Genomic DNA, 25,225 nt, shown 5'->3' on the forward strand with positions numbered 1-25,225 from the left:
GCCCATCTGAATAAGATACATGGTAGTGTCCATTGCACTCAGTCCCCCTCAGCACCATCCCTTACCTCTCTCTAAAAGTGAGTTTCAAGGGGTTAAAATAATAGAGGATATCAAACAAGAGCCCACTTTTTGTAGAAAACAGTGATTAAATAGAGGCTTCCTGACCAGTGATTTAAATCTTAATTAAAGCCATGATTTAAATCATTTTGATTTAAATCAAATCCACCCTACACAGCTTAGGTGGGGAAGTGAAGAGGAAATAAAAATGTATTCTGTGTAGTGGCTCACCATGACTTGGAAACAAAAAGAGTTGGTGCTGAGAGGGACTGAGTGCAATGGACACTACCATATATCTTATTCAGATCAGCACCCCACACAGTGGGGGAGGAAGTAGGGCAGGGACTGAGACACACACTGCCTAGCTGGGCTGGGGCGCAGGATGGAGCCATGGCTTGTCCGGGTGGCACAGGGTAGGGGGGCGGCTCTCACCACTGTGCACACCCCAGGAGGGCATGGGGGGGCGTGGGCCCCCGATCTGTGCTGGGGGTCCTGCTGCTGGGCTTTTCCTGTTGTGTGGTAGCTGTGCTTAGGGCTGTGGGCCTGCGCTCCCGGTGCATGGGGGCTGCACTTGGGGTGGGCAGCAGCAGCGCTGGGAGGGGGATATGGGGGGGCTGCAGCCACCCCAAATTTTGCTGTAGCCAGCCTGTAGCCCCCTCCTAGCACTGCAGCTCCCACGTGCCAGAAGTGCAGCCCTCAGCATGGCCGTGCAACCCCCACATACCAGGAAGAGCCTGATGCGGTCCCAGCCCACAGCTGCAGCCCCCCAGCCTCCCCCCGTAGATCAAGAGCACGTGCCCTTCCCCCATGCCCTCCCTCAGAGTTATAGACTCTGATGTAGGAGTCTTCAAAAAGTTAGGTGTGTGACAGTAAGTGGCATATTGCTTATGTTCCTGTGTGGTTGTGCCTCTGTTTTTAAATAAGCTGTGTAGCATTACTGCTTTTTCAGTTCCCACATTGTGAAACATTGTTAAATTCTTATTTCTGATGAAAACCTTATCTGCTGGGGAGCAGAGAAGAGCAGAAGATTCAGCGTCCACCAGAGATCTTGCCAAGCAGATCTAATTTATTTGGGCCATGATTGAATGCTATGGTGATAAGTGTTATAGAAAAACTTATGGAGAACTTGGCATCTAACATTTTTGAAGTTCTGCCAAATTTGGGCCTTTAGTATTACACATTACCACCTGTAACTTCTGTATTTGCAATTTTACTACTCAGTGGATACATCTACACATGCATTCATGTGCCTTTGCATTAAGTCTAGTGTCTCTAATATAAGGTATGACATAAAGGCGCATTAGCCCGCGCTAATGTGCAGTAGAAAAAGCAAACTTTTTTTTGTGACGCTTAATGTGCAGTAGACTAATTCTACTGCATGTTAGTGCATTAGCACGGCTTTTGCCATGATGCGCAGATGCATAGGAGAATAGACTACTGCACATTACGGTGTCTCATGTAGACGTGCCCAGTGAATGGCTTGTGTTTTGCATCTTTCTGGGTGTATATCCATTTATCCAGAAAGAAAAAATTCCCTAAGCAAGCTCTTTACCTATAGGATTTTGGGTCCACCTGCAGAGAACAGGAGGAACAATGACAAACCTTGTAAAGGCAGTCCTCAGATTTACAAGACAATTTGTTCCTGAAAACTGTGTCTTAAATCGAAACGTTGCAATTTAAGAATCTCTTTTCCCATAGAAAACAATGTTATAAATGGGGGGTTGATTCCTAAACCAAGGCCTGATACTCTATTTTCACCAAAAATAACCCAGGATTTTGTACTTGATCAATTATAGATGAGTATTATAGCTACATTAATGTATTTATATTGTAAATAGCAAACATATTGATTTAGAAGGACTTCTTTAAGGTGACTTTGCTCAACTTTTTGAAGGGCTCTTGTTTGGACTTTTTGAAGGGCTCCTGGCTGAAGTCTTCTCAGAAGACTTGGCTGCAGATTTTTTGGAGTCTTATCTGCTTTCTTAAAGAAAGTATCCAAGGAAGTTTGAACAGAAAGTCTCCAGGGAGGTGGACAACACAGCGAACTTGTTCACTGGCATGGCATTGGATCAAGTGTTGTAAAGTCGAAATTGACATCAGAAAGTCAAAACTTTCGATTTAGAAACGTTGGCAGTGCAAAATGTAACTCGAAACATAAGTCGAGGACTGCCTGTATTTGTAAACCTGAGCATTCATTTCTTTCCTAGTTCTCTAGGGAACATGAAAGCAGAAACTCTGGTAGTGTTTGTTTCTGTTGTATACAGCCTTTTCTACTTACAAAAGTAAAGAACGAGTCTGTAGAAAAAGTGCTTGTCACTCACTTACTGATGGGACTCTACTTGCATTGCTGGTGACCATACCTCCCTTAGGCCAAAGTTGAACTTCAGTCCTGTACTTTCCTGAAAAAGAGCTATCTATTTTTATTCTGTGTGATCCATTACCCAGAAGAATACCCCAGGGCCGATGGCTGGATGAGTACAGCACAGTGAATATTTTATCAGTACTCATTTTATGCATTTTAAAGGCACCTGCTGTTTTGATGCTTAAACATCATCTAAGGATTAAGATGCCTCCTAATCCTTTTAACTCCTCCTCCCAGGCATTGCTTTCCTTTTCTTTACTCTCTCTCTCTTTCTTGACCATCACCTTTTTTTTTTGTCTTGTTTCTTGTGAAGATGATCAGCATGTTCTTATTTCAAATATGTTTGGTCATTTTAAACTAGGACACATTTTTCTTGTTGCTCATGTCTTGCATGTATTGGAGTAATTTGGAAAGACTGTAAAATCAAACATTGTTTTTTTTTCTCTCCCCAGGTTCGGCACAACTGCTGTTTAATGCAACCAAGTCCGTTAATCTATCCACTTGTAACGAAAGTGCCATCCTGCCTTGCATAGTAAATAATCTAGCATTCCACAGTGCTGGTGACATGTTTGTCAAGTGGAAATTTAACGGAATAGAATTTTTCACATTTGATGGATTCAGCAAGAAATTACACAGAAGTGGCAATTTTTCATCTGCTAATTTTGCATCTGAGAAGGATTTACCCAAGGGTATTGCCTCTTTGTCAATCTTAGCAGCACAAGCACGTCCTGGAAACTACGCCTGTGAAGTAACAGAATCGAATAGGGAAGGAGAAATTGTAGTTGAACTTAAAATCTCTGTAGGTAAGTTGTGTATTATCATATACCAGTAAAAGGAATGGATGGATCTTGTCGGAGGGAACACTGAAAAATGAATGTGTCAGTGAACTACTAGCAGTGAAAAATACCAAAAACATGGAAGTCAGTAATGTAATCCTAGTAGTCCTGGGCATGTATGTTTTCTGGAAGTCAAAATTAATGCCTCTTTAAGCATTGGGCCTGCTGATTGGTAATTTTGGTAATTTTTAAGGTGTGAAGCTTTCCCGGGTCCTTTAGTTTTATAATCTGAAGCATTTCTGGCATGCATACTTTACTGTATATGTATGTTACAACTCTAAATATATGTACATTACTATGATTCAAATGCTATTTCACATGTTAATTGAGTTACAGAGACCTTTCTTAAAATTTGAAAAGCTAGTTTCCCAGTGTAAGAGCTTCAAGATTTGGTCTATAGCTATGCATGTTTTGTAGGAATTGAGGAAGTTGCTGTCAGGACTGTAACTTATTAGTAAAGCCCAGTTAAGGCCAGTTAATGGGAGATGTTTAATCTAAAGCATTTTCCATGTATCACTGAGACAATTAATTATTACAAAACATGCTGTTTTAATATCAGTTGGCATTAAAACAATTTCCCACTTATGTCAATCAGATATTATAGATTTGCTGATGCAAACAACACTGCAATGTCCATTTTGATCAAGCATGCAAGTATGCTGTATGCAAAATAAACATAACTTCCAAAGTGGGGCATGCTCCAGAAGAGGATCAGAAGGGGCCCTTTTGCCTTGCATGTGAAAATCCCACTGAAGTGAAATTGCTTCAGGGCTGCAAGTGGTTGGCTGTGTCTGGGAGGTGAGAAGTAGTCCCAGCTGGTTCCATAGTGTTGCATTCCATCAGACCCTAGTGGATGCAGATCATTCTGAAGTATGGCTTGTGATGGGTGATTTCCTTGTCTTTGGATTTGTTGACAAAATAAGGTTGTGAATCTCTGATTGTCTTCTCAACAGATGTCATGTTTTCCTTTGCTTAGCACTATGGTTTTGAAAAAAGTGTAAAGAATAGCATACTGGGGGTAGGAATATCAAATGCTTTCATAATAGTTTGCCCAAGCTAAGAATACCTTGAGAGAGTGTGGGGGAGAATCTTCACTGGAAAGTTCTGGTTAGTGGAAAAACTGTGCTGGGAAAATGATGACTGGGCTTGACAATATTTTGCTTGAGATTTTAATTGCAGATAAGGCGGGTAGCTGAAGTCCACAAGGGGCCTCACATGTTGTTTCAAAATCATTTTGTATACTTCATTTCTGATTTTTATTTAGTTTTTAAAAGCTTCTTTTAAGATGAAAATATAGTAATGACACAAAATCTGCCATCAGGGAATGAATCGGACTGCCAAGACCGCCTGCCATGCCCGTCTGGTAAGCCCTTTGCCACCCATGCCCCTGCCCACTGACCTGCCTGCTGTCAGGTAGCATACCTGGAGCCAGGGGCCCCACATGGGGGTGGGGGCCCCCTTCCTCTCCTCCTCTCTGCTCTGCCTAGGCAAACTCCTTCTCTGCTCCCTGGAGTTTCCCCCCATGACACATGGAGAGGCAGTGCAGAACTTTATTGAGCAGCCAGTGCTCTCGCAGTTGGGCATCCAGTGCCCTGTCACTTGCAGAGAAACCCATCCATGACAGCAGCAATCTCTGTGTTTGCTGGGATCAGGGACTTGTAATATAGTCAGAGGTACCTCTCCAGGTGATAGTGCACATTTCAAGGAAGCATAGGTTTCCCTTGGGCACCCCTCAGTACACTCAAACAGCTTGTCATGGCACTCCAAGCAGACTCTCAGCAGGGGCATGCTTGGGACATAGTCCATGCATGGCAGGTGCCCAGGACCGGGCCCCTTCTCCGGAGAGGACCTCATTTGGGAGGGTGGGGGTGTCACCAGTTCCACTTGCCAGCTGTGCGGGAGCTCCTCCCCTGTCTCCCCAACTCTGGGCAGTGTGGTCTGGTGCCTCGGAATCAAAATGTCTAGCCTGCAGGAAGAGAAACGGGGGGTGTTGGTTTGGAGCTGCCATGGCAGGTGGCAAGAACCAGCCCTGCCCTGGCCTGGGTAGGGATGGCAGAAGGCAGGCTGACTGCAGGAAGCGTCAAGCAGGCCACCTGCTCCTTTGGAGGGAGTGGGGATGGAGGGCTTAGCCAGTGGCCACCTGTGGCAGGGTCTGCCTGGCCAATTTAGCATGATCCCTGGATTCCTCAGCTGCCTGGGCAGCACACACCATTCTGAGGCTGGGTGGCACACAGCCCCTCAGCATAGCGCGTGTTATCTCTAAATGTTGCAAATGCTCACAAAAAGCCCCTCTCCTGGCTTTGCATGTCCAGTAGCTACACACGGAGGAAATGCACCAGTTGCTACTGGGGATTAACCTCTAAGGACACCACTATGGTCAGCTGGTGCCTTCCGCACACGCTGCCTCCACCAGCAGCATCACACAAGAATGCATCCTCCTGCTGGACAAGCTGGTCACTGTGGTAGAGGAGTAGCTGGTATACTTGCAGGCCTGATGCACCCAGGACATGGAGCGGGAGAGGGACTGGGTGGATTGTGCCTTGTGGCACAGGCTCCTCACCCTCCAGAAGAGGCACAATGCCCTCCTCAAGAGGATGCTCATGTTGTAGGAGTGACAGGCTGCCTTGGTGGCCCAGGAAGGGGACCCGAAAGTGGACCAGAAGTACTTCTGGTCCACTTCTGTGTCCACCGTGGAGCACATGGGGGAACCCCTGCCCCCAGACTCATTGAGTAGTGTCTCCTGGGTCACACTCGGTGGTGACCTGGAAGTGGACCGGAAGTACTTCTGGTCCATTTCTGGGTCTGCTGCCAAGCACACAAGGAAACCCCACCCCCCACACTCCTGTGAGGTGCTTCATCCACCCCACCATCTCAGTGTTCACAAGCCGCGCCTGGTACCTCAAGGTACGTAGAAAAAACATATAAAGTGGTGTCTATAGCCAAATCACTGATTCTCTGAATCGGAAACTAATCTTCAGATTCGACCAAATCAAATCGGGACGGTGATCCGAATCAGCGAATTGAATCACTGTCCCCCCAAATCCAGCAGGTTAAGGCACTCAAGGGAATCCACTCCTACCCCAGTCCTGAAACCATGTCCTACTGGGAGCGCAGGGAAGATTAGTGCTTCAGTGGGACACTTACATGCTTGTACACCAATGCCAGGAGCTTGGGGAACAAACACGAGGAACCGGTCCTCCTGCTAAACAAGAATGACTGTGATCTCATAGGGATAACGGAGACCTGGTGGGACTCCACCTAAGACTGAGCCATAGGTATAGATGGCTATACCCTATACAGGAGAGATCGTGCAGAAAAAAGGGGCGGGGGTGTAGCGCTCTATGTCAAGGAAAGCTACACATCCCTGCAACCTGACATTGGCACAGGGGACACAATGTTAGGAGTCTACTACAGACCTCCTAATCAGGAACAAGAGCTTGACCAGGAATTCGCCAAGGAACTGGCTGAGGCTGCACACTCTCGGTCCATGGTTGTCATGGGAGACTTCAGCTACCCGGGCATCTCGTGGTAAGAGCACTTGGCCGAATCTGAATGGTCACAAAGCTTCCTCACATGCGTGTATGAGCTCTATCTGACTCAAGAAGTCTATGCACCAACAAGAGGTAAAGCGCTGCTCGACTTGGTCCTGGCAAAGGGGGATGATCTAGTCAGTAACCTAAGAATTGAAGGGAAGCTGGGAGACGGTGACCACGAGCTAATCACTCACTATCCACCACAAAGCTGGCAAGTCCGTCAGCAATGCAGGAGTCCTCGACTTTAGGACAGCTGACTTTGATAAGCTCAGGAGGCTGGTTGTCTAGGACCTAAGGGACCACAACTTGACAGGAAGAGGAGTTCAGGATGAGTGGTTGCTCCTCAAGGGGGCGATCCTGAAAGCACAAGTGATGTCCATCCCATCCTGGAGGAAAGGTAGCAAAAGGGCACAGCAACTTCCTGGGCTCTGCAGGGAACTCATGGACCTCCTGCATCTAACAAGAGAGACCTATAAAGGATGGAAGACTGGAATCACCACAAAGGAGGAGTATTCTGCACTAGTCCGGATCTGTAGGGAGTGAACCAGGAAAGCCAAGGTTGCAACCGAACTTTAACTGGCTTTTTAAGGACAATAAAAAGTCCCTTTTTTAGATATGTGGGGAGTCAGAAGAAAAGCAAAGGTAACATTGGACCCCTGCTAAACCAAATGGGACAACTGAGAAGTGACACCCAGGAAAAAGCCAGCCTGCTTAATGGGTATTTTGCATCAGTTTTTCACCAGCCCAAAGGGACCGCCGTGCTTATCACAATGCAGGACGCCCAGGGTGAGGGGGAATTTATATCCTACATCACTGTAAACCATGTAAAGGAACATCTTGAGAGGCTGGACACCTTCAAGTCAGTTGGTCCAGACAATTTACACCCCAGAGTACTTAAGGAGCTGGCAGACATCATAGCTTAGCCACTGGCAAGGCTCTTTGAGAACTCGTGGCACTCAGGTAAAGTTCCCTAAGATTGGAAGAAGGCCAGTGTGGTGCTTATCTTCAAGAAAGGCAGGAAAGTAGATCTGGGGAACTACAGGCTTATCAGCCTGACCTTTATCCCTGGGAAGGTCTTGGAAAAAATGGTCAAAGACACTATTCTTGACAACCTGGCTGATGGCAACATCCTGAGGGACAGCCAGTATGGGTTTGTTGCAGGTAGGTCTTGCTGACCTATCTCATCTCCTGTGACCAGGTGACATATCACCTGGGCAAGGGAGAACAGATTGGACTATAAAAAAGCTTTTGATCTGGTGTCCCATGATCTCCTCATGGAAAAATTGACCAACTGCAGCCTCAGGTACATCACAGTCCAATATCTGGGGAATTGGCTCCGAGGTCGGACCCAGAGAGTGGTAGTCGACAGAAGTGCTCGGCGACCAGTCCTGTCTCCCAAGGCTCCATCCTTGGACCTATACTCTTTAACATCTTTGTTAATGATGTGGACATTGGTGTGAGAAGTGAACTGGCCAAGTCCAGTAATGATACCAAACTTTGGGGTAAAGCGTCCACACCTGAGGATAGGCTGGTGATCCAAGCCGACCTTGACAGGCTCAGAAAATGGGTGGATAAAAACCTGATGACATTCAATACGGAAAAATGCGAGGTATTCCACCTTGGGGGAAGCGGGGGAACCTGCATCATGCTTACAGGCTCAGCAGTGCTACATTTGCTAGCACCACGGTTGAAAGGGACTTGTGGGTCATGACTGACCACAAGATAAACATGAGCTACCAATGTGATGTTGCAGCTGCTAAAGCAAGCAAAAGTCTGGCTTGCATCCATAGATGCCTCTCAAGCATATCTCAGGATGTCATCCTCCCGCAGTACTCAGCCTTGGTGAGGCCATAGCTGGAGTACTGTATCCAATTCTGGGCTCCACGATTTAAAAAGGATGTGGAAAAGCTTGAGAGAGTCCAGAGGAGAGCCACTCGCATGATCAGAGGGCAAGAGAACAGGCCTTATGATGAGAGGCTGAAAACCATGGGACTCTTCAGCCTGAAAAGCACTGGATCAGGGGTGACTTAGTGGCTGCCTATAAGTATGTAAGGGGTGTACGTCAGGATCTGGGGGAACGCCTGTTTAACAGGGCACCTCAAGGGATGACAAGATCAAATTATCACAAACTCCTCCAAGACAGTTTTAGGCTGGACATAAGGAAAAACTTCTTTAATGTCTGAGCCCGCAAGGCCTGGAATAGACTGCCTCCAGAGGTGGTGCAAGCACGTACTCTGGACTCCTAAGAAACATTTGGACATCTATCTTGCTGGGATCCTTTAATCCTAGCTGACTTCTTCCCCTGGGGCAGGGGGCTGGACTCTATGATCTTCCAAGGTCCCTTCCAGCCCTGATGTCTATGAAATCGGGCTGAATCCGAATCAAATACTGCCTGCTTTGCACTGGACACCATCCTGGTCCTGGTGGTCACCTTCATGCCACCCCTGGCCGCAGCCTTGCTTGCCCCTGGGCGTAGGTTGTGGAAGACCAGGGTGAGCGAGGCTTAGCTCCTACCCAAACCTAGTTGGCGACAGTGTCTCCAGTGCGACTGCCACCGCAGCACCATGCCCAGCGACCCCGCTGTGTGCTTCTCCGTCACTGTGCACTCCTCTGCTGCCACATGCACAACACCAGTGCACGCTGGCCCTAGAACAGCCCTGCAGGAGGAAGCAGTGAGGTCAGGTGGGCACTGTCTGCTCTGCCCAGCTTCCTTTAAATAATATTTTCTAGTGCCACTTATGCCCCTGGCAACCACCCATGACCCAGCACCAAGCCCCACAATGGGCTTGGGATGACATGCAGTAGTGCTTACAGCAGCCAGGGCTCCCTGCCACTGCTCCTGAGCCAGGTCTCCCAGCAGCCAGGTCCCCCACCTGGGCCTTTCCCTGCCACTTGCCCAGGTGTCATGTGGCCCCTGAGCAGGAGCTGCCAACAGCAGGACCAGCACCGCACGTGGGCCCTGCTGACCTTGGGCCCCAAGGTGGAGGAGGGGGAGCACGCTGTGTAGCCTGAACAGTGGCTGTCCCCACCCATGGCCAAGAACCCAGCCCACTGGCTTCAACATGGTATCTGCACCTGTGGTGGTGTGGCCAGAGGCTGGGGTGCTGAGAGCCTCTCCCTGGGCTCTGTCCCATAGGCATCTCCATCCCTCCATTCCTCTCCCTGGAGGGCACACACAACACGGTACATAGTTGCACAGGGAAATGGGTGCTTTTTTGGTGGCAGGTAGTGGGGTTAGTGGTGGGGACTTGTGGGGACTGTTGTTGTGGAGGGAACTAAAGACTGTTGCTTGAAACTGTCAATAGTGTGTGTGGTTTTGAGGTTGCCCTGTGGGCCTGGGATCCATGGGTGGCTGCCCAGGTGCCCTACTGCAGGGGGTGGGGGAGAAGGTGGTTTGCGAGTGCCTTGTGGATATGCTGCCTTGTCCGCCACTGTTGTGGGGGAGGGTGGGGAGGATGAAGGACTGAAAACAGTGGCCAGTGACTGGAAGAAATCAATGTGGAGATTAGTATTGTGTGCATTTGCAATAAAATGTGTGACACAGCCAACAGCGTGCTATTCCTTGCTTTTGCTTAGACATGGGAAAAGTGATGTAGAAGCACCCCTGGAATTTTCTGGAATGTGAGTTACAGCAACTGGAATCCTGAATGAGTAGGAAGCAGCCTGTCATATTTATCAAATCACCTGGGGTGGTCAAGATCAGACAGCTGATGTTATCTTTAATATTAAAACTTGTAGCAGACAGATTACTAAGCAGGCCCCAGAATAAGCTAAAATGAGCACTAGAATATAAATCTAATAACTTAATTTTTTTCTGTCTCTTCCTCTCCCTTTGTGTCTTTAAATTTTTAGGAAGCTGGTTTCCTCCAGTCGAAAGTGTTTTCATCATACTCTTCCTGTTTTTGGCTATTATTTTTTCTTGGGCTCAGTTATGTGTAGTTGGTGAGTATTAAGTTCTGTTCATTCTTTATAAATACTGAATTTTAGCACTAAAATGACATGAGTCTATAAAGCAGCAACATGAAATGGAATAATAGAAGGTAGTACTTAAGTTCAAAAGGTGGAAATAGAAGCTGGTTTTGGTAGCACATTAGAAAGCTGACTTTTAGGATCCAGTCTAGCAAATGCTAATGAGTGTTGTTTTTACTACTCCAAGCACTGATGCTAGTGGCATGTTTTCCAGGAAAAGGTCTATTGACTATAAATTTTACAGTAGGTAATTAATATCCTTAAAGTAACTTATGTCAAGAAGGATTTATTTTGTTTTATGTGGTTGTCACATCACCGTGACATTAATGGTTCATCCAAGGAATAGAAAGATATTTCAGTTTATGGCAGCACAAGTATTATTGCAGAGATGATGCTTTCTTCTTAATGTAACACTGCACATTGGTTTAATTGAATTCATGTAAGTTTAATTTAGTACCAGCATATCGTCCGCTGTGTTAAAATACTTCCAGTACCAACAGTCTGGGTGGTGATGAGAGAGACACTAAATTCCTAAAGTTGACTCTCTTTTGATGTCTGGATTTTATACAGTGCGTCTTCATTCTGTACTGTAGGCTCTGTATTTTAAACTTTCTGTTTAAAATGGTGGTGAATTCTGATGTCTCTAACTCTTTGAAGCAAGTAAAATATTTGCTAATTTGCTGATCTCTGTTTTTTTGTCAGGACCAATTTTGACTTGATGTTTTCATTAGCAAAGTTCCAGAGTCATAATTACCTGACATTATGTGTCTGCACATTATCTGGCAGTCAGATGCTACTGTGGTGGCTATCCTAAAGTATGTAAAATATAGATAAATCGGGAGAGAGAGCAGTGATACTTTACAGAAGAAAATTTGAATCAACCAGATTCCCTTTGATTTTAAAGTTGACTATTTCTCAGGGCTTACTTAAGATGTTAATTAACCCTTCTGATTTCCACCCACCCCACCCCCAAGCTTTGTCACAGTATCTTCCTTTAATGGTTCATAACACTTGTTTTCACCTTTACCTGGTGTTCAGGAACATGTGGATTTTTTTTGTAGGGGCTTGATGTATAGAGATTTAATATAATGCATTCATTAATTATTTGTTGTCAGTCCAGTTGGCTGTTTAAATTAAAATAGAGTTGGCTGTATTTTAATTTTATTCTATATACCCTCAGAACATAGGATTAGAAATAGTTTTAAAACTCCAAATAAATTATTTATTTAAATTCCAGTAGTAAAGGAGTTACAGTTGTGGATTAGGGCCCTGTTACAAGTGAAAAAGATGGATCTTGCAGCAAGGAGATCAGTCTGGCTCTTGCATAATAATGCATTTAGAAAGATAGCTGAGGAAAAATGTAGAGATTTTTTGTATACGCTCTACCCTAGTCATGCTGGGGAAACTTTTTATTATATTTACTTGATAAGAGATTTTTTGATGCTGACATAGTGTTGCTTATTTTTATACTGCACAAAATCAAATCAAACTTAGCTTAGTTACAGACTCCCCTTTCTGAACATACCTGATTTATTTTATTGCAGAACTAATTTTTACAATGTAATCCCTTTACTCCTAACTCCAAAAGCGTGGTTCTGCTCAGATAGTGGCATATTAGTTTTTACATTCAGCTGTCAGGAGTGAAGACAAAATTACTTTTTCAAAACCCAGGATTTTTCTTTCAAAATTTCAACCTGAGAATCAAGCTGTGCTTTTCCTGTCCTGTAGAATTCCAACTTACCTAGCAGTTTTGTTAACAATGCGGAGGGTGGAACCAAACACAGCTGGTGATAATGATCTTATGTTACAGCTTTTCTTCTTCCAAAAGCTCCCGAAGTGTAGCTATTATGTAACCCACCATTGAAATGAGCCACTTCTGGAATGGATGGCAGTCTGTGCTTAATAATACAGTTTTGCTGCAAAATAGTTTGATCTATGGTATTTACATGGTAATGCATAAGGGAATCACAGTCCTCAATAAAGTGGCCTCTAGTCCATGACTTGGGGACAACATATCTGTGAGATGCTCTGATATCACTTGTGTCTGACAGGTAAAGGAAATTCTGATGTTAGCTGCAGCTTATTACTCCCTTAATGCTGTTTGCCACTGGGCAGCAAAGTTTGGAGATTGCCGCTTTAATAAACTTAACCTTAAAGAGTTTATATCAAGTAGGGGAATTTAATTCCTCATCTATTAAAAGCGACTGTGGCAGCATCAGTTCAAATACACAGTCTCTGGTTAGGCAGAGAATTGAACCAAGGTTTTTCAAGTCCCAGGTTACTGCCCTAATCTCATGAAAAAACATTCAGTGTAACTTTAAAAAAATGAATACCTTATTTAATTGAACTAGCAAGAGGAGTTATGAGAGTTGATTTAGATTGCAGCAAACAGTGGGAGTTCGGCCTGGGCTGCACAGTAAGGCAAGATTGGTAATTTAACCAAGATGCTTAGCTTAAGTTTTCATAGATTTCATAGATTTCATGGACATTAGGGCTGGAAGGGACCTCGGAAGATCATCGAGTCCAGCCCCCCGCCCAAAGGGCAGGAAGTCAGCTGGGGTCATAGGATCCCAGCAAGATAAGCATCCAATCTACTCCTGAAGGTGTTCAATGTAGGTGCTTGAACCACCTCCGATGGCAGGTTGTTCCAGACCTTGGGAGCTCAGACAGTAAAGAAATTCTTCCTTATGTCCAGCCTGAAACAGTCTTGCAGTAGTTTATAACCATTCGACCTCATCGTCCCTTGGGGCACTCTGGTGAACAAAAGTTCCCACTGGTGGTGGTCCATCAGTGTCACTGGGGCAATTGGAAAAGTGTGCGATATTAAGATGTTATTTTTGAGGGATGCTTTTTTCTGACTGATCTAAATTTAAGAGGAAAACATGTCATATCTAATGCATTATTTCTGTATCTCTCTCCATTTTTCTTTTAAGCATCAAAATTTGAAATTGGACTTGGAAAGAAGGTTGGCTTGATTATTACAGGAAGCATCATAGTAATTGCTGGTGTTGTTGGTGCTATTCTTTTAGTCCCTGGTAAGTGCAACAAATATGTCCATTCCTAGACATTTGTGTCCTGCTTTTCAGAATGTAGGAGCATACATAGTTTTTATTTCTTTCAGCAGGAGCTAAATCAGTCAGCACCTCTGAAATAAGCAAAGCAAGTAGCTTGTTCTTTTTTTGTTGTTGTTAATTTTGCATAATACTTATTTTTGTGTACTATCAGCAAAAATGTTTAGAGGGTATAATTTTCAGCGGTCAGAAAGGCGGTGTTGGGAATTCTAGGTAGGAACAATGTAGTGACTGCCCCATCACCAAATGAGCCATAAGAAAATCTGTAAAAGTGGAAGAGTTTCCACAAAAATTTCATATAGGATCTGTGACATGAAACAAGTATGATTTGCTTGGCAGCAGCATAGCATGTTTTTCTTTTCAGAACAACAGATTGTATAAAATAGAATAATAACGTAATGCTGCACACCACAAATGGGCCTTATGCCCTGCCTTTGGAAATGGAAATATTTCACACTGGGAACATTTAAATACAAGTCCACTTGTCTTTCATGTGTCTCAAGTTTTCTCATGATGTGCTAGGTATAAGAGTATTACTCAAAACTTGCTCAGCTGATGGCTTGCTGTCTATTTTGACCCAGTAGTAATGATGACAAAAGGCTAGATTCTTAGATTTGCACAATAGTGCTCAGCTTCAGTATTTTGCTGTTTTTGGATTTGAACCTGCTTTCATTGAAATGGCAAAATTCCTCCTCTGACTTCATTCTGCACACAGAGCAGGTAATTGTATCAAAACCTGAGCAGACCCAACAGGAAGAAATGTGGATTATACTTCCACAACAAATGTTGACCTGCACTCTGATCTTATATGCATGAGGAAGTTTACATATAAAGTCTGAGGGATTTAGATTAAATTAATTGCTCAACTAACATTACTTGTATATATGTTTTGAGTCCTTACTTGTGTAATCAGGTTAATAGCTCAGCTGTGGTAGAGAAACTCATTTTTCCATAATATCAAAAGGAAACAAAAAATACATTTCTAGTTCTTTAACCATGTTCCTACTTCAATGTGAAAGCATTTTTATTTTGAAATCGGAAAAAGAAAGGGAGTCAATTTAATATACAGATTAAAGGACATGATAAGGGACTTTAATCTTTTATTTTATGCTTATATAGAATTCCAGTACAAGTCAGTAGATAGAGTAGCTTCAGGCTCAAGTCACAGATACATTTAAAGCCATTAAAATATGTTGACATGCTATCGTTTGTGTATTTGTTTTGGTATTTAAAGGATTTTATTTTACAGATTATTTATCACTAAGTTTTAAAGTAATCAGGTAAACAATAATAAAAGTAACATTCATGTTTGAGTTCATTGGCTCTTTGCAAGGACACCATTTAAAATCTGTAATCTGTTTTTCCTATTTTGATTTCCTAATGGGTAATTCTGAGCTCTTAAGAGGCGCTTTTGTCACCACTGAATGCCAAGTATGTAGTTTACTAGATGGAGTCAAAAATAGTTTTTCATCTGGTTCATGTTTGCATTATATTCACAGCTGTCTCCTGCAGATCTCTGTTCAGCTCACAGACTGCATAAAGCAATATCATACTCTGAAAAAAATCAGTATCAGTTATTAATTGATTACAATAGTGCTCAGCTTCAGTATTTTGCTGTTTTTGGATTTGAACCTGCTTTCATTGAAATGGCAAAATTCCTCCTTTGACTTCATTCTGCACACAGTAATTGATTACTCCAGTGGATGATCTGGCTAAATATATAGCAAAAATAGATGGAACTTTCTTGGAAGGCAACCTCTTTCCTCACCCTTAGGAGTTTAGCCCATACACTGGCCTGCAACATTAACAATGTAGACCAGTGGTGTCCAACCTTTTCACCTTGTGGGCCAGATGGGTAGTGTCAGGTTCAGCTGATAGACTCAATCCAGGGGGCTGGCAGAGGAAGCTCCATTTTGCTGTTGGGGACTACATCCTGAACCTGATCTGTCCGTCGGGAGCTGTGGGGAGAAACCAGGTCTCAATCTGGATGCATGTGGGGGATGGGGATGGAGCAGAATGGTCCCAGTCCTGATGTGGGGGGTGACTGGAGGTAACCCAGTCCCAATCCAGATGTGTTGGGTGTGGGGGGAGGAGGAACGGAACAACCCTGATCTGGACTTAGTGGGCTGGGGGGCAGCCCAGCCATAATCTGGACATGCTGGGGGCAATGGGGCAGGGCAGAGCAGTCCTGATCCAATTGCTCCATGGGGGGTGAGGGAGGCAGCCCAGCCCTGATCTGGACACGCAAGGTAGATGGAGCAGCCTCAATTTGGGTGTGCCAGGGGGAAAGGCGGGGGGGGCGCTAGATGGGAAGTAGCCCAGCCCTGATCAGATGCTAGGGGGTGGGTGTGGTGGAGTGGCCCCTATCTGGATGCATGGAGGGGTAGGGAGAAGCCTGCCCTGATCTGGACATGTTGGCGGCTCGGTCTGGTCCTGATTTCGCTGCATGGCAATGGCTTGGGCAAGTCTGGACCCTACCACATGAATCTTCCCCACCCCCCAGCTGCCAATTTCTTCCAACCCATGGGGATCCCCACATGCCAGGCATTGTGGCTTTGTGGGCCAGATTTGGCCCCAGAGGCTGAGCACCCTTGATGTCTTTGGATTAGTCTGTGTGAGTTTCATCAGGATCTGTCTGTGTAGTGCGCAGAAGCTTTACTCAACTTACCTATCCAGAAATCTGTGGTCATAGACAGAAGAGTTGAGACACAGAGTAGTGTTAAATATAATATAGACAGTGAAAGCTGCTTTTACAGAAAGAATAATCAAGGAACTAAATAAGATTTAAGTCAGTTGGTGGGTTAGTTCCCCTCCCCCCCAATATTCCTGTATAGAATCTGGTAGTAAACAAAAAAAAAAAAGCTTTGTTCTCAGGTGCAGCACTTATAATGTTGTATTTCCTTGAATAGAAGGCCATCCTGAATGTAAGACGGCCCCCACAATAATTAGATTTTGTATGTGGGAAATTTATAAAATTGTTATAAAGAAGATTCATTCCCACATGGCCTGACAGCTGTTGCCAGGTAGTAACTTCACTGGTGACAAAATGTCTCTTGCACTTATCACCTCCTGCAACTTACAGTAGTTCATCAGGATTGATGGGGTCTTGTGCAGATCGTGTTTGTTCCGTAGATTCATAGACGTTAGGGCTGGAAGGGACCTCAAAGATCATCAAATCCTGCCGCAGGAGCAGGAAGTCAGCTAGGGTCAAAGGACCCCAGCAAGATAAGCACCCAAGCGTTTCTTAAATGAGTCCAGAGTAGGTGCCTGCCCACTCTGGAGGGAGTCTATTCCAGGTCTTGGGGGCTCAGACAGTAAAGAAATTTTTTCTTATGCCTGGCCTAAAATGGTCTTATAGGAGTTTATGACTGTTGGTCCTTGTTTTTCCTTGGGGCACTCTGGTGAACAGACATTCTCCCAGATCCTGAAGAACACCCCTTGTGTACTTATAGGTAGCCACCAGGTGTCCCCCCCCTGAGCCTGCGCTTTTCCATACTGAAGAGTCCCATGGCTCTCAGCCTCTCTTCATAGGGCCTATTCTCTTGCCCTCTGATCATGCGTGTGGCTCTCCTCTGGACTCTCTCAAGCTTCTCAACATCTTTCTTGAATTGCAGAGCCCAGAACTGGGCCCAGCACTCCAGCTGCGGCCTCACCAAGGCCGAGTACAGCGGGAGGATGACAGCCTGAGATTTACTTGAGAAGCGTCTATAGGTGCAAGCCAGGGTTTTGTTTGCTTTACCAGCTGCGACATTACATTGGTGGCTCATGTTCATCTTGTGGTCAGTCATGACCCCCAAGTCTCTTTCAGCAGTGGTGCTAGCAAACTATTTCAGTAGCACTGCTGAGCCTATAAGTATGCTGTGGGTTTTTTTTTCTGAAGTGGAGTACCTTGCATTTATCAGTATTGAACATCATTGGGTTTGTGTCCGCCCACTTACTAACCTTATCCAAGTCAGCTTGGATCACTAGTGTGTCCTCAGGTGTGGACGCTATGCCCCAAAGTTTAGTGTCGTTGGCGAACTTAGCCAGTGCGCTTCTGACACCATTGTCCACATCATTGATAAAGATGTTGAAGAGAACCAGTCCAAGGACAGCCACTTGTTACAAAATGCCATAATGACTTGCTGCTATCAATGACTACTCTCTGGGTCCAACCTTGAAGCCAGTTTTCCAGTGTAGCCGAGGCCACGGAACCTGTTACTGTGGTGTAGCCGAGGCCACGTTTGGCCAATTTTTCCATGAGGAGGTCATGGGACATCAGATTAAAGGCTTTTTTAAAGTCCAGGTATATGATGTCAGTCTCTTTTCCCTTGTCCGGATATGTCACCTGGTCATAGAAGGATATGAGATTGGTCAAGCAAGACCTACCTGCAACAAAGTCGTGTTGGCTATCCCTCAGGATGTTGCCCTAAGTCAGCTTGTCCAGAAGGGTCTCCTTGATAATTTTCTCAAGAATTTTACCAGGGATTGAGGGTCAAGCTGATTGGCCTGTAATTCCCAGGATCTACTTTCTGCCCTTTCTTGAAGATGGGTACCACATTGGCCTTCTTCCAGTCTTCAGGTACTCCACCTGAGCACCACGGATTTTTGAATATTTTTGCCAATGGTTGAGCTACGACACCTGCAAGCTTCTTCAGTACCCTAGGGTATAGTCTGTCTGGACCAGCTGACTTGAAGGAGTCCAGCCTCTCAAGGTGATCCTTTACTAGATCAACACCGATGCTGGGTATAAATACACCCTCACCCTGGCTGTCCTGCCTCTTGCTAGGCAGGGTGGTCCTATTGGACTGATGAAAGTCTCTGAAGTGTTTCAGGACCTTGTAGAAACACAGTGTGTCCATGGGTTTGACTTGGGCAATGTGTAAAATGTTCAGTGTCATAGGAGGTGCCCTGCAGAATATCTTACAAAGTGGGCTGTTTTGGATTCTGTCTTGGTCACCAGTTTGCAGATCTGACTCTTGTATTTGGCCCAGAGGAACATCAGGACATCCATCATTCCTTGGTCTCCAGTCCATTTAGGCTTGCACAGCATGATCTTTACAGACTTCTCCCATCTGGAGCCCCAAAAGAAAGCTCATGTGGCTCTCTGAATTCTAACAGTGACTTGCTCTGAAGGCGGGAAGACCAAAGCAGTGTATAGTTGTACTAGTTGCAGTACTGCCCTCAAGAGGGCACATGCCTCCCCATTGACAGGCAACGTGATTGCCATAGCCCCAGTCTCAGCTTGACTTTGGTCTCGGGCTTTTCCCACACCCTTTGTCCAGTTAGCTCTGGGTTGAACTCCATCCTGAAGATCTTCACCCCTTTGTGGGGAACAGAGACCCACTAAGGGCCTACAGGTCCCTGAGGTCACCTAGTGCCAGGCTAGGTGCTTTTGTTCGAGTTGAATTTGGCACCTGCCACTGCTTCATATACCCGGGTGGGTTGTAGGGCTTTCAACCGACCACTTGTCCCTGCATGTGACAGTTAGGCCAGGTCCCTCATTTCTTCCCGGTTACTCCTGGGGATCTCTACTCTGTTTATCCTGGGGTCCTGCCTCAGCTGCTGGACTAGTGGTTCCATCATGCAGATAAACAGGATCGGGGGAGTAGGCAGCTGTGCCAGACATGTGACTCCAACGTGATCAGAGTTGTCAGGAACCCATTTACCAGCACCCTGCTAATCATGTTGGTGAACATCATCTTTATCTAGGCAATGAAGGTGCAAGGGACCCCCATCTTCTTTAGTTTCTTGAACAGGTATTGGTGGGACACTTGGTTGTAAGCCTTCTCCCAGTTCAGGTTCAGCACAGTGGCATTCAGTCCTCTCTCTGTTGGTACTGTAGTGCACCTCTCAGCTGCAGCAGGGTTCCATGGATCTGTTGCCCTGGCATCACATACATCTGGTCTTTATGGATCGCTGCTCCTGTAACAGTCTTATGTTATAACAGCCCCACACTCATGACTGGAACCAGGTGTTCTTTTCATGAGTCCTAGGATCCTCCCAAAATTTCTATGCAACCTGGTCCAGCTCTACCTTATGGTGGGCAGGGCCTGCTACTCATATGCAACAGGCTGAGGGGGTGACAGAGATTCTGGGTGAACTGTTTGGGGCCCCATTTGGTGATGTTTGCCAGATATTTAAGACTAGTGAAGAAACCAGAGTAATTTGAAATGGGGAGGGGAAGGGGGTCACTGCTTGGGTGTGGGAGTGAAGAGGAAGTCAAAATGTATTCAGTGGAGTGACTCCCTGTGACTTGTAAAAAAAAGTCAGCTCTGAGAGGGACTGTGTGCAATGGGCAGTAGCCTATATCTTATTCAGATGGACTGCACTAACCTAGCATTGTGGTAGGTTCCCATCAGTATGTTTGCCCAATGTGGGCCTGAGAGGTGACTTGCTTTACTTGTGCTTAATGTCTGCCAGATTTTGTGTCCTTCTAATTTGTATAATTGTCTCCAGATGGGTATACACCAAAGAATCGAGCTGGACTTGGTTTACTTGTAGTCCCTGCTGTGATTTTTCTGCCATTACAGTACCTTCTGCTTGGAATAGGTGAGGAATCATTTACTAGCACCAAGGGGAAAAAATCAGAACATTTTATAAGCAGTACCTTTTTTTTTTTAGTTAATATAATATGATAATATTTGTCATTCATTATTAGACACTGTAACAGTGTTTGGTTCCTGGTCTCTCCGGTGAACAAGCAGTTAACCTAATACCACTTGTAAAAGGTGGGGGAGGGGGTGAATTGGCCGATTGGCAGGTGGGAATTAGGGTAAAATGTCTTTGAGTAACTAACACTTGGGGATGGGGTGATAGAGATGGGCAGAACAAGTCTGGGTATTTATTTATGTTTCTCTTTGCAGTGTTTGTCCTTTAAGGGAAAGTCTCAATGACTCATTGAACATTTGTTTTGTTGTCATGTTGTCTTAAATTCAGACAATCCCAAATCCTAGTCCTGCATGGATCATATAATTCTTGTGTTTGTTACACTTCCAAAAGTAAGTGTGTGAGACTCTTTTCCTCCTCTTCTAGTTTTTGAGAACCATTTAAGCCCATCTGCACTTGTTCTGGTGGCTTTGAAATCACTTGGCTACATAATCGCTGTGGTTGGATTTGCCCTGTGCGTCTCAGGTAAGCAATTCCTTTTTTTATTTTTTAGCAAAAAAAATCTATAATTTTAGCACATAGTAAAATGACAAGCATCTCTTGCATAAAACATTTATCTACTTGTTTTACCTTTTGGAATTATTAGAAAATGGACTGTTTGCTAATTAGTGGTAGATTATTCTGTAAAAAAAATTTCTGCTTCATGATTTTACAGTGGAACTACTGTAAGTATACTTTTGGACTACTGTGTTAATGTTGCTTTATCTGGTGCAGGAAATACAGCCCAGTGGCATTATGTTACTTATACTAGTTTCATTACTATGACTGTATCCAGCACAACTACATCCTACAAGCAGTTGCCTCAAAAAGGATTGCTTTAATTTACTTATTATTTTGCACCACTGCATACCCTCAAGGGTCACCTAAAACCAACATTGACCTTTATTATTATGTTGTTCTGATTGGCCTACAATCTTAAAAAAAGCACACACAGAGGCATAATCCATTTCTAATGTTAAAATGAATAAATCAGTAGTGCCTGGTCAATCTCAGCTTGCACTATGTAGGTTTCAACAGCCTCTGTGAAAGGAGAAGATGACAGGAGCTTCCAGAAGGCAAATACACAAAGCAATAAACTTGGAAGTACCTCTGTGCTGTTACGTTTCCAAAAATCCAGTACTCTTTGGTCATGAAAGAGACAAGACTATAGCCCATCTATGATCAGGATTCTTTTGCAAGCTTAGATACAGAGTAAAGGGAGTTGGAACTGACCCTAATGATATCTTGATTTTATGTACAAAAAAAGAGTAGAATAACATTTTCCAGTGATTCTCCATTCCCTCTTAGTAGGTAAGGTATTAGAACCTCCTGAGTCAGGTAAAGAGGCAAATGAGAGGTGTCTCACCCAAACTTTTATTGGTTATACCCCAAAGCATTAAAATAAGCACTTGTCTAAATATCCGTCTAGCTACCTGATATAGTGTAAACTGGAGCGTTTCTCAGGTACCTCTGCATGGCCTCCAATCCCACCCTACAGCCACAATCCAGTCCTCTGGTATAAACTGAAACCAAAATGCCAGCAGCTTGCTTAAAAAAAACCTCACAAAGTGCCTCTGGGTCATCAGTCATACAGCTGCAGATGACCTCCCTTCTCACTGACTCTCTCCTAGCCCACAGAGTACCTCCAGGCTTGCAGCTTTTGCTCCTTGATAGCTTAGGCTGGCCAGAGCTCTTCACTCTAGAGAATTCAGAGCAGCACTAGTCCTTGTGCCTTAGAGGACCCTGGTTTGTATTCCCAGAGTTGCTTCTCCTCCAGTCAGGTGTTCCCCAGACTAGCTGCACGAATGCTCCCTAGGCTTAGTGAGCAGCTTGCTGTTGTTATTCTGCCTCAGCTGCAGTAGCTTCCCTTCTAACTCCTTGGAGCTCTGTCCTGTTGCTCTGCAGCCAGCTACCAGGGAGTTATTTGCAGCCCTTTAACTCCCTACTTACCTAGTCTCTTGCAGCTAGACCAGGTTCAGTTGCTTGATCCTGATAGTCTCCACCTTAAAGGAACAGGAACCTCTGGCTCCCTGTTACACAAAATACTCAATTCTTACTGAAAGGCAAAACATCAGTTGTTATCTTTAGATTTTACTAAGTAGGGATGTGAACAGTTAAACAATTACCTGATGAGCCCAGTTATAACCAGTTCTACCTTACTGGTTATCATTTCATGTGGGGTGGGGTGCAGTCCAGGAGGGAAGTGTGGAAGGGAAGCTATGCGGTGCCCCAGCAGGAATGGGGAAGTGCCAGGGCAGGAGGGAGGTGCGAGGAGGAGGGAAATGGGGAGGGGGAAGGGGTGACTAGTAGGGCTGTGCGAAACGGCACTGTTCTGTTTCAGCCTGAGTTTCGAGTTTGACAGAACAGAGTTTTGTTTCGAATTTCATTTAGATTCGAAACCACTGTTCTGTTTTGTCGAAACAGTGATGCTGTTTCGACGTTTCACCAATACACTATAATGGGGAAGCTCAAAACAGCCTCTGTTATCCGGCAGGCAAATCGGGGGCCTGCAACCCCGGGAGGGCTGTGGGGGCTGTGCCAGTCCTCCCTGGGCTGTGGGCCCCTGATCTGCCTGCCAGGTGAGGGAGAGAGAAACCAGGTGCTGCCATCTGGGACCAGGGAGCTGGGGAAGGGAACTGAGCCCGACTGCTCAGTTCCCTTCCCCTGCCTTGTGATCAGCTTCCTGCAGCCCAGCTGCAGGAGGCGGAAAGAGCCAGGGCCATGCTCGCCACCCAGCTAAGCCACATGGGGCTGCGGAGCCACTGGGAGCGCAGCCCTGGCTCTACCCTGTCTCCCACCACGTAGCTGCTGGCTGCTTTGAAACTCAAAACCTTTCGAAACTTGAAATGTTTTGACTAGCCTCGTTTTGTTTCGAGGCTGTTTCAAAGCCCTTCATTTCAATTTGATTTCACTGTTTTGAGCTCAAAATGAGCCAAAACGGTGTCGAATAGAAACAGCCAGGGAAATTTCACACAGCCCTAGTGACTAGTACCTATAGCTAGGCTCTGCAAATCCCAGTGCAGCTATTTGCCTCCTTCATCCCCACCACACTGCTGCAGCTAACCCTGGGAAGCTATGTGCCAGTGGCTGCAGCAGTCTACTAAAGCCCCTCACTGCTGCTGCCAGCTGCTTCCTGAGCTGTACAACCTGCCTGATGGGGCTTGTCAGTGCTTTGGCCCCCAGCTCCCCATGCTGCACCTGTGGCAGGGCAGGACAGGGTGGGGCGGGCACCCCCACCCCCAGTGTGTCTTTGCAGAGCCACTGGAACCCAGCACCTCAGCACCCATGCCCATCCCTGCACTTGAACAGATGTAGCACCTTCTGTTGCTGCAACTGCCACTGCTGGCGTCATCTGTGCCTGCCCCCTAGCCAAACTGAAAGCAGTTTTAGGGCCTAAAGGGGCAAGGTGGAGGTAAGGGAAGCCAGAGTGACTCCCCTGGGCCTGCGGCTGAGCCCCACAGTGCACCCTACCTGCCCCATCCGTGTCCAGACCTGGGCTCAGAGAGGCCCCACCCACCTGGTTTATCGTGAGGCATGGCCCTGGGGAGCTGAGGCCCCAGGGAGCCACTGAGTTCCCGCAGCACCTCAGAGGTTTGGAAGCCCCTTGCTGGTGCCAGGTTGGGGAGGGGCGCCTTGCAGGCTGGGCCACAGCAGCCTCACATGGGCCAGGCTGGGGGTTGCCATAACAATTAATCATTTAACTGTTGTAATTACAACAGGTTAAAGGGATATTTTTTCATTGGTATTTATATCCCTATTACTAAGTGCTTTCCCAGAAAGCAGTTATTCATACTTAGCCTAGCTTAATATTAGCGACTGTGAAAAACAGGTTTTTATTCTGCTTTCCTACGCTACTGCTTATGATTTAAATGTAGGTTAATTGGTTATTGACTGAGCTTATTGAATATTGATTGTATTTCATCTTAAGCACGTTATACATAATTCAGATTTTTGTTAGGTCCATAGTCTGCACTTGTCAGTCAGTCACTGACCAGGTCCACAGCTTACAATGACAGTGCAGTATTAATTGGCTTTTTATGGTAGCAAAAAAGGATGGAAAATTTTTCCTTTTTTTTCCTCCTCCCCAGTAATTTAACAGAGAGCTTGGAGACAAACTTAGGGCTGGTCAACTTCAACAGTATGTCTAAAAATAATATTAGAATACTCAATGCTGAACTGTGTTCACGTCCAAAGAGAACTCGTGCCTGTCTACATGCATCCTGTTAAGAAACAGTTTGCTAGTACTGATCGTGAAATTAGTATGAGTCTGCATGGTTGTGTGGGCAGTGCAGTAGTCATGGTGAGGAAATCTCAAAGAGTTGCAGCAGTTGTGCTCCTTAACAACAGGTATATGGCACGTGCTCTGTCTGAGTTGATCTTCATAGTTATGCTTCCCAAGCTGGTTTCTAGAGAATTTTTGAAAGCTGGTTCCTGCAGGGCTAATCTTGTTTATTTTTTTTAAGCTGAGTTTTTTGTTTTTTGCTTTTATAGTCCAGCTTCTTAAATATCCTTAACCTCCTTAAATGTTGCATCTTCAAAAATAAAACAAAACTCTTAAGAAAAATGCAGATTTTCTGTTTCTAAAGGTCTTTCAGCAAAAGAACAACTTATCACAGAGTTGAAAGTGTGAAAGTAAATGTTAGGGCCCCTAATTTTACACTCCTCCTTCACTGCATGCATCTGTGTAAATGATTAAAGGATTATAGCCTGCATTGCCAAGTTAAATGGCTAAATAGATCAACAAATCGTTTTGGTTGAACTGGATTTTTG

The 25,225-nt window shown here is 45.1% G+C and overlaps 1 protein-coding gene across 4 annotated transcripts in view; it reads left to right on the forward strand.

Annotated features, from left to right (window-relative positions):
* CD47 (CD47 molecule) overlaps positions 1–25,225 on the forward strand; it is a 71,251-nt gene that overhangs the window by 9,446 nt on the left and 36,580 nt on the right. For 3 of the 4 annotated variants that reach the window (XM_019525779.1, XM_019525780.1, XM_019525781.1), the window contains exons 2-7: positions 2,872–3,222; positions 4,577–4,618; positions 10,641–10,730; positions 13,691–13,792; positions 20,267–20,359; positions 20,843–20,941. In XM_019525779.1, the coding sequence (XP_019381324.1) occupies positions 2,872–3,222; positions 4,577–4,618; positions 10,641–10,730; positions 13,691–13,792; positions 20,267–20,359; positions 20,843–20,941 (777 nt within the window). The remainder of the gene's footprint in view (positions 1–2,871; positions 3,223–4,576; positions 4,619–10,640; positions 10,731–13,690; positions 13,793–20,266; positions 20,360–20,842; positions 20,942–25,225) is intronic. The other variant, XM_019525782.1, reaches the window with a different exon arrangement.

This window comes from Gavialis gangeticus, unplaced genomic scaffold (genome assembly GCF_001723915.1).
Source record: "Gavialis gangeticus isolate Ggan-Ray unplaced genomic scaffold, GavGan_comp1, whole genome shotgun sequence".
In the NCBI taxonomy this organism is placed as follows: Eukaryota; Metazoa; Chordata; order Crocodylia; family Gavialidae; genus Gavialis; species Gavialis gangeticus.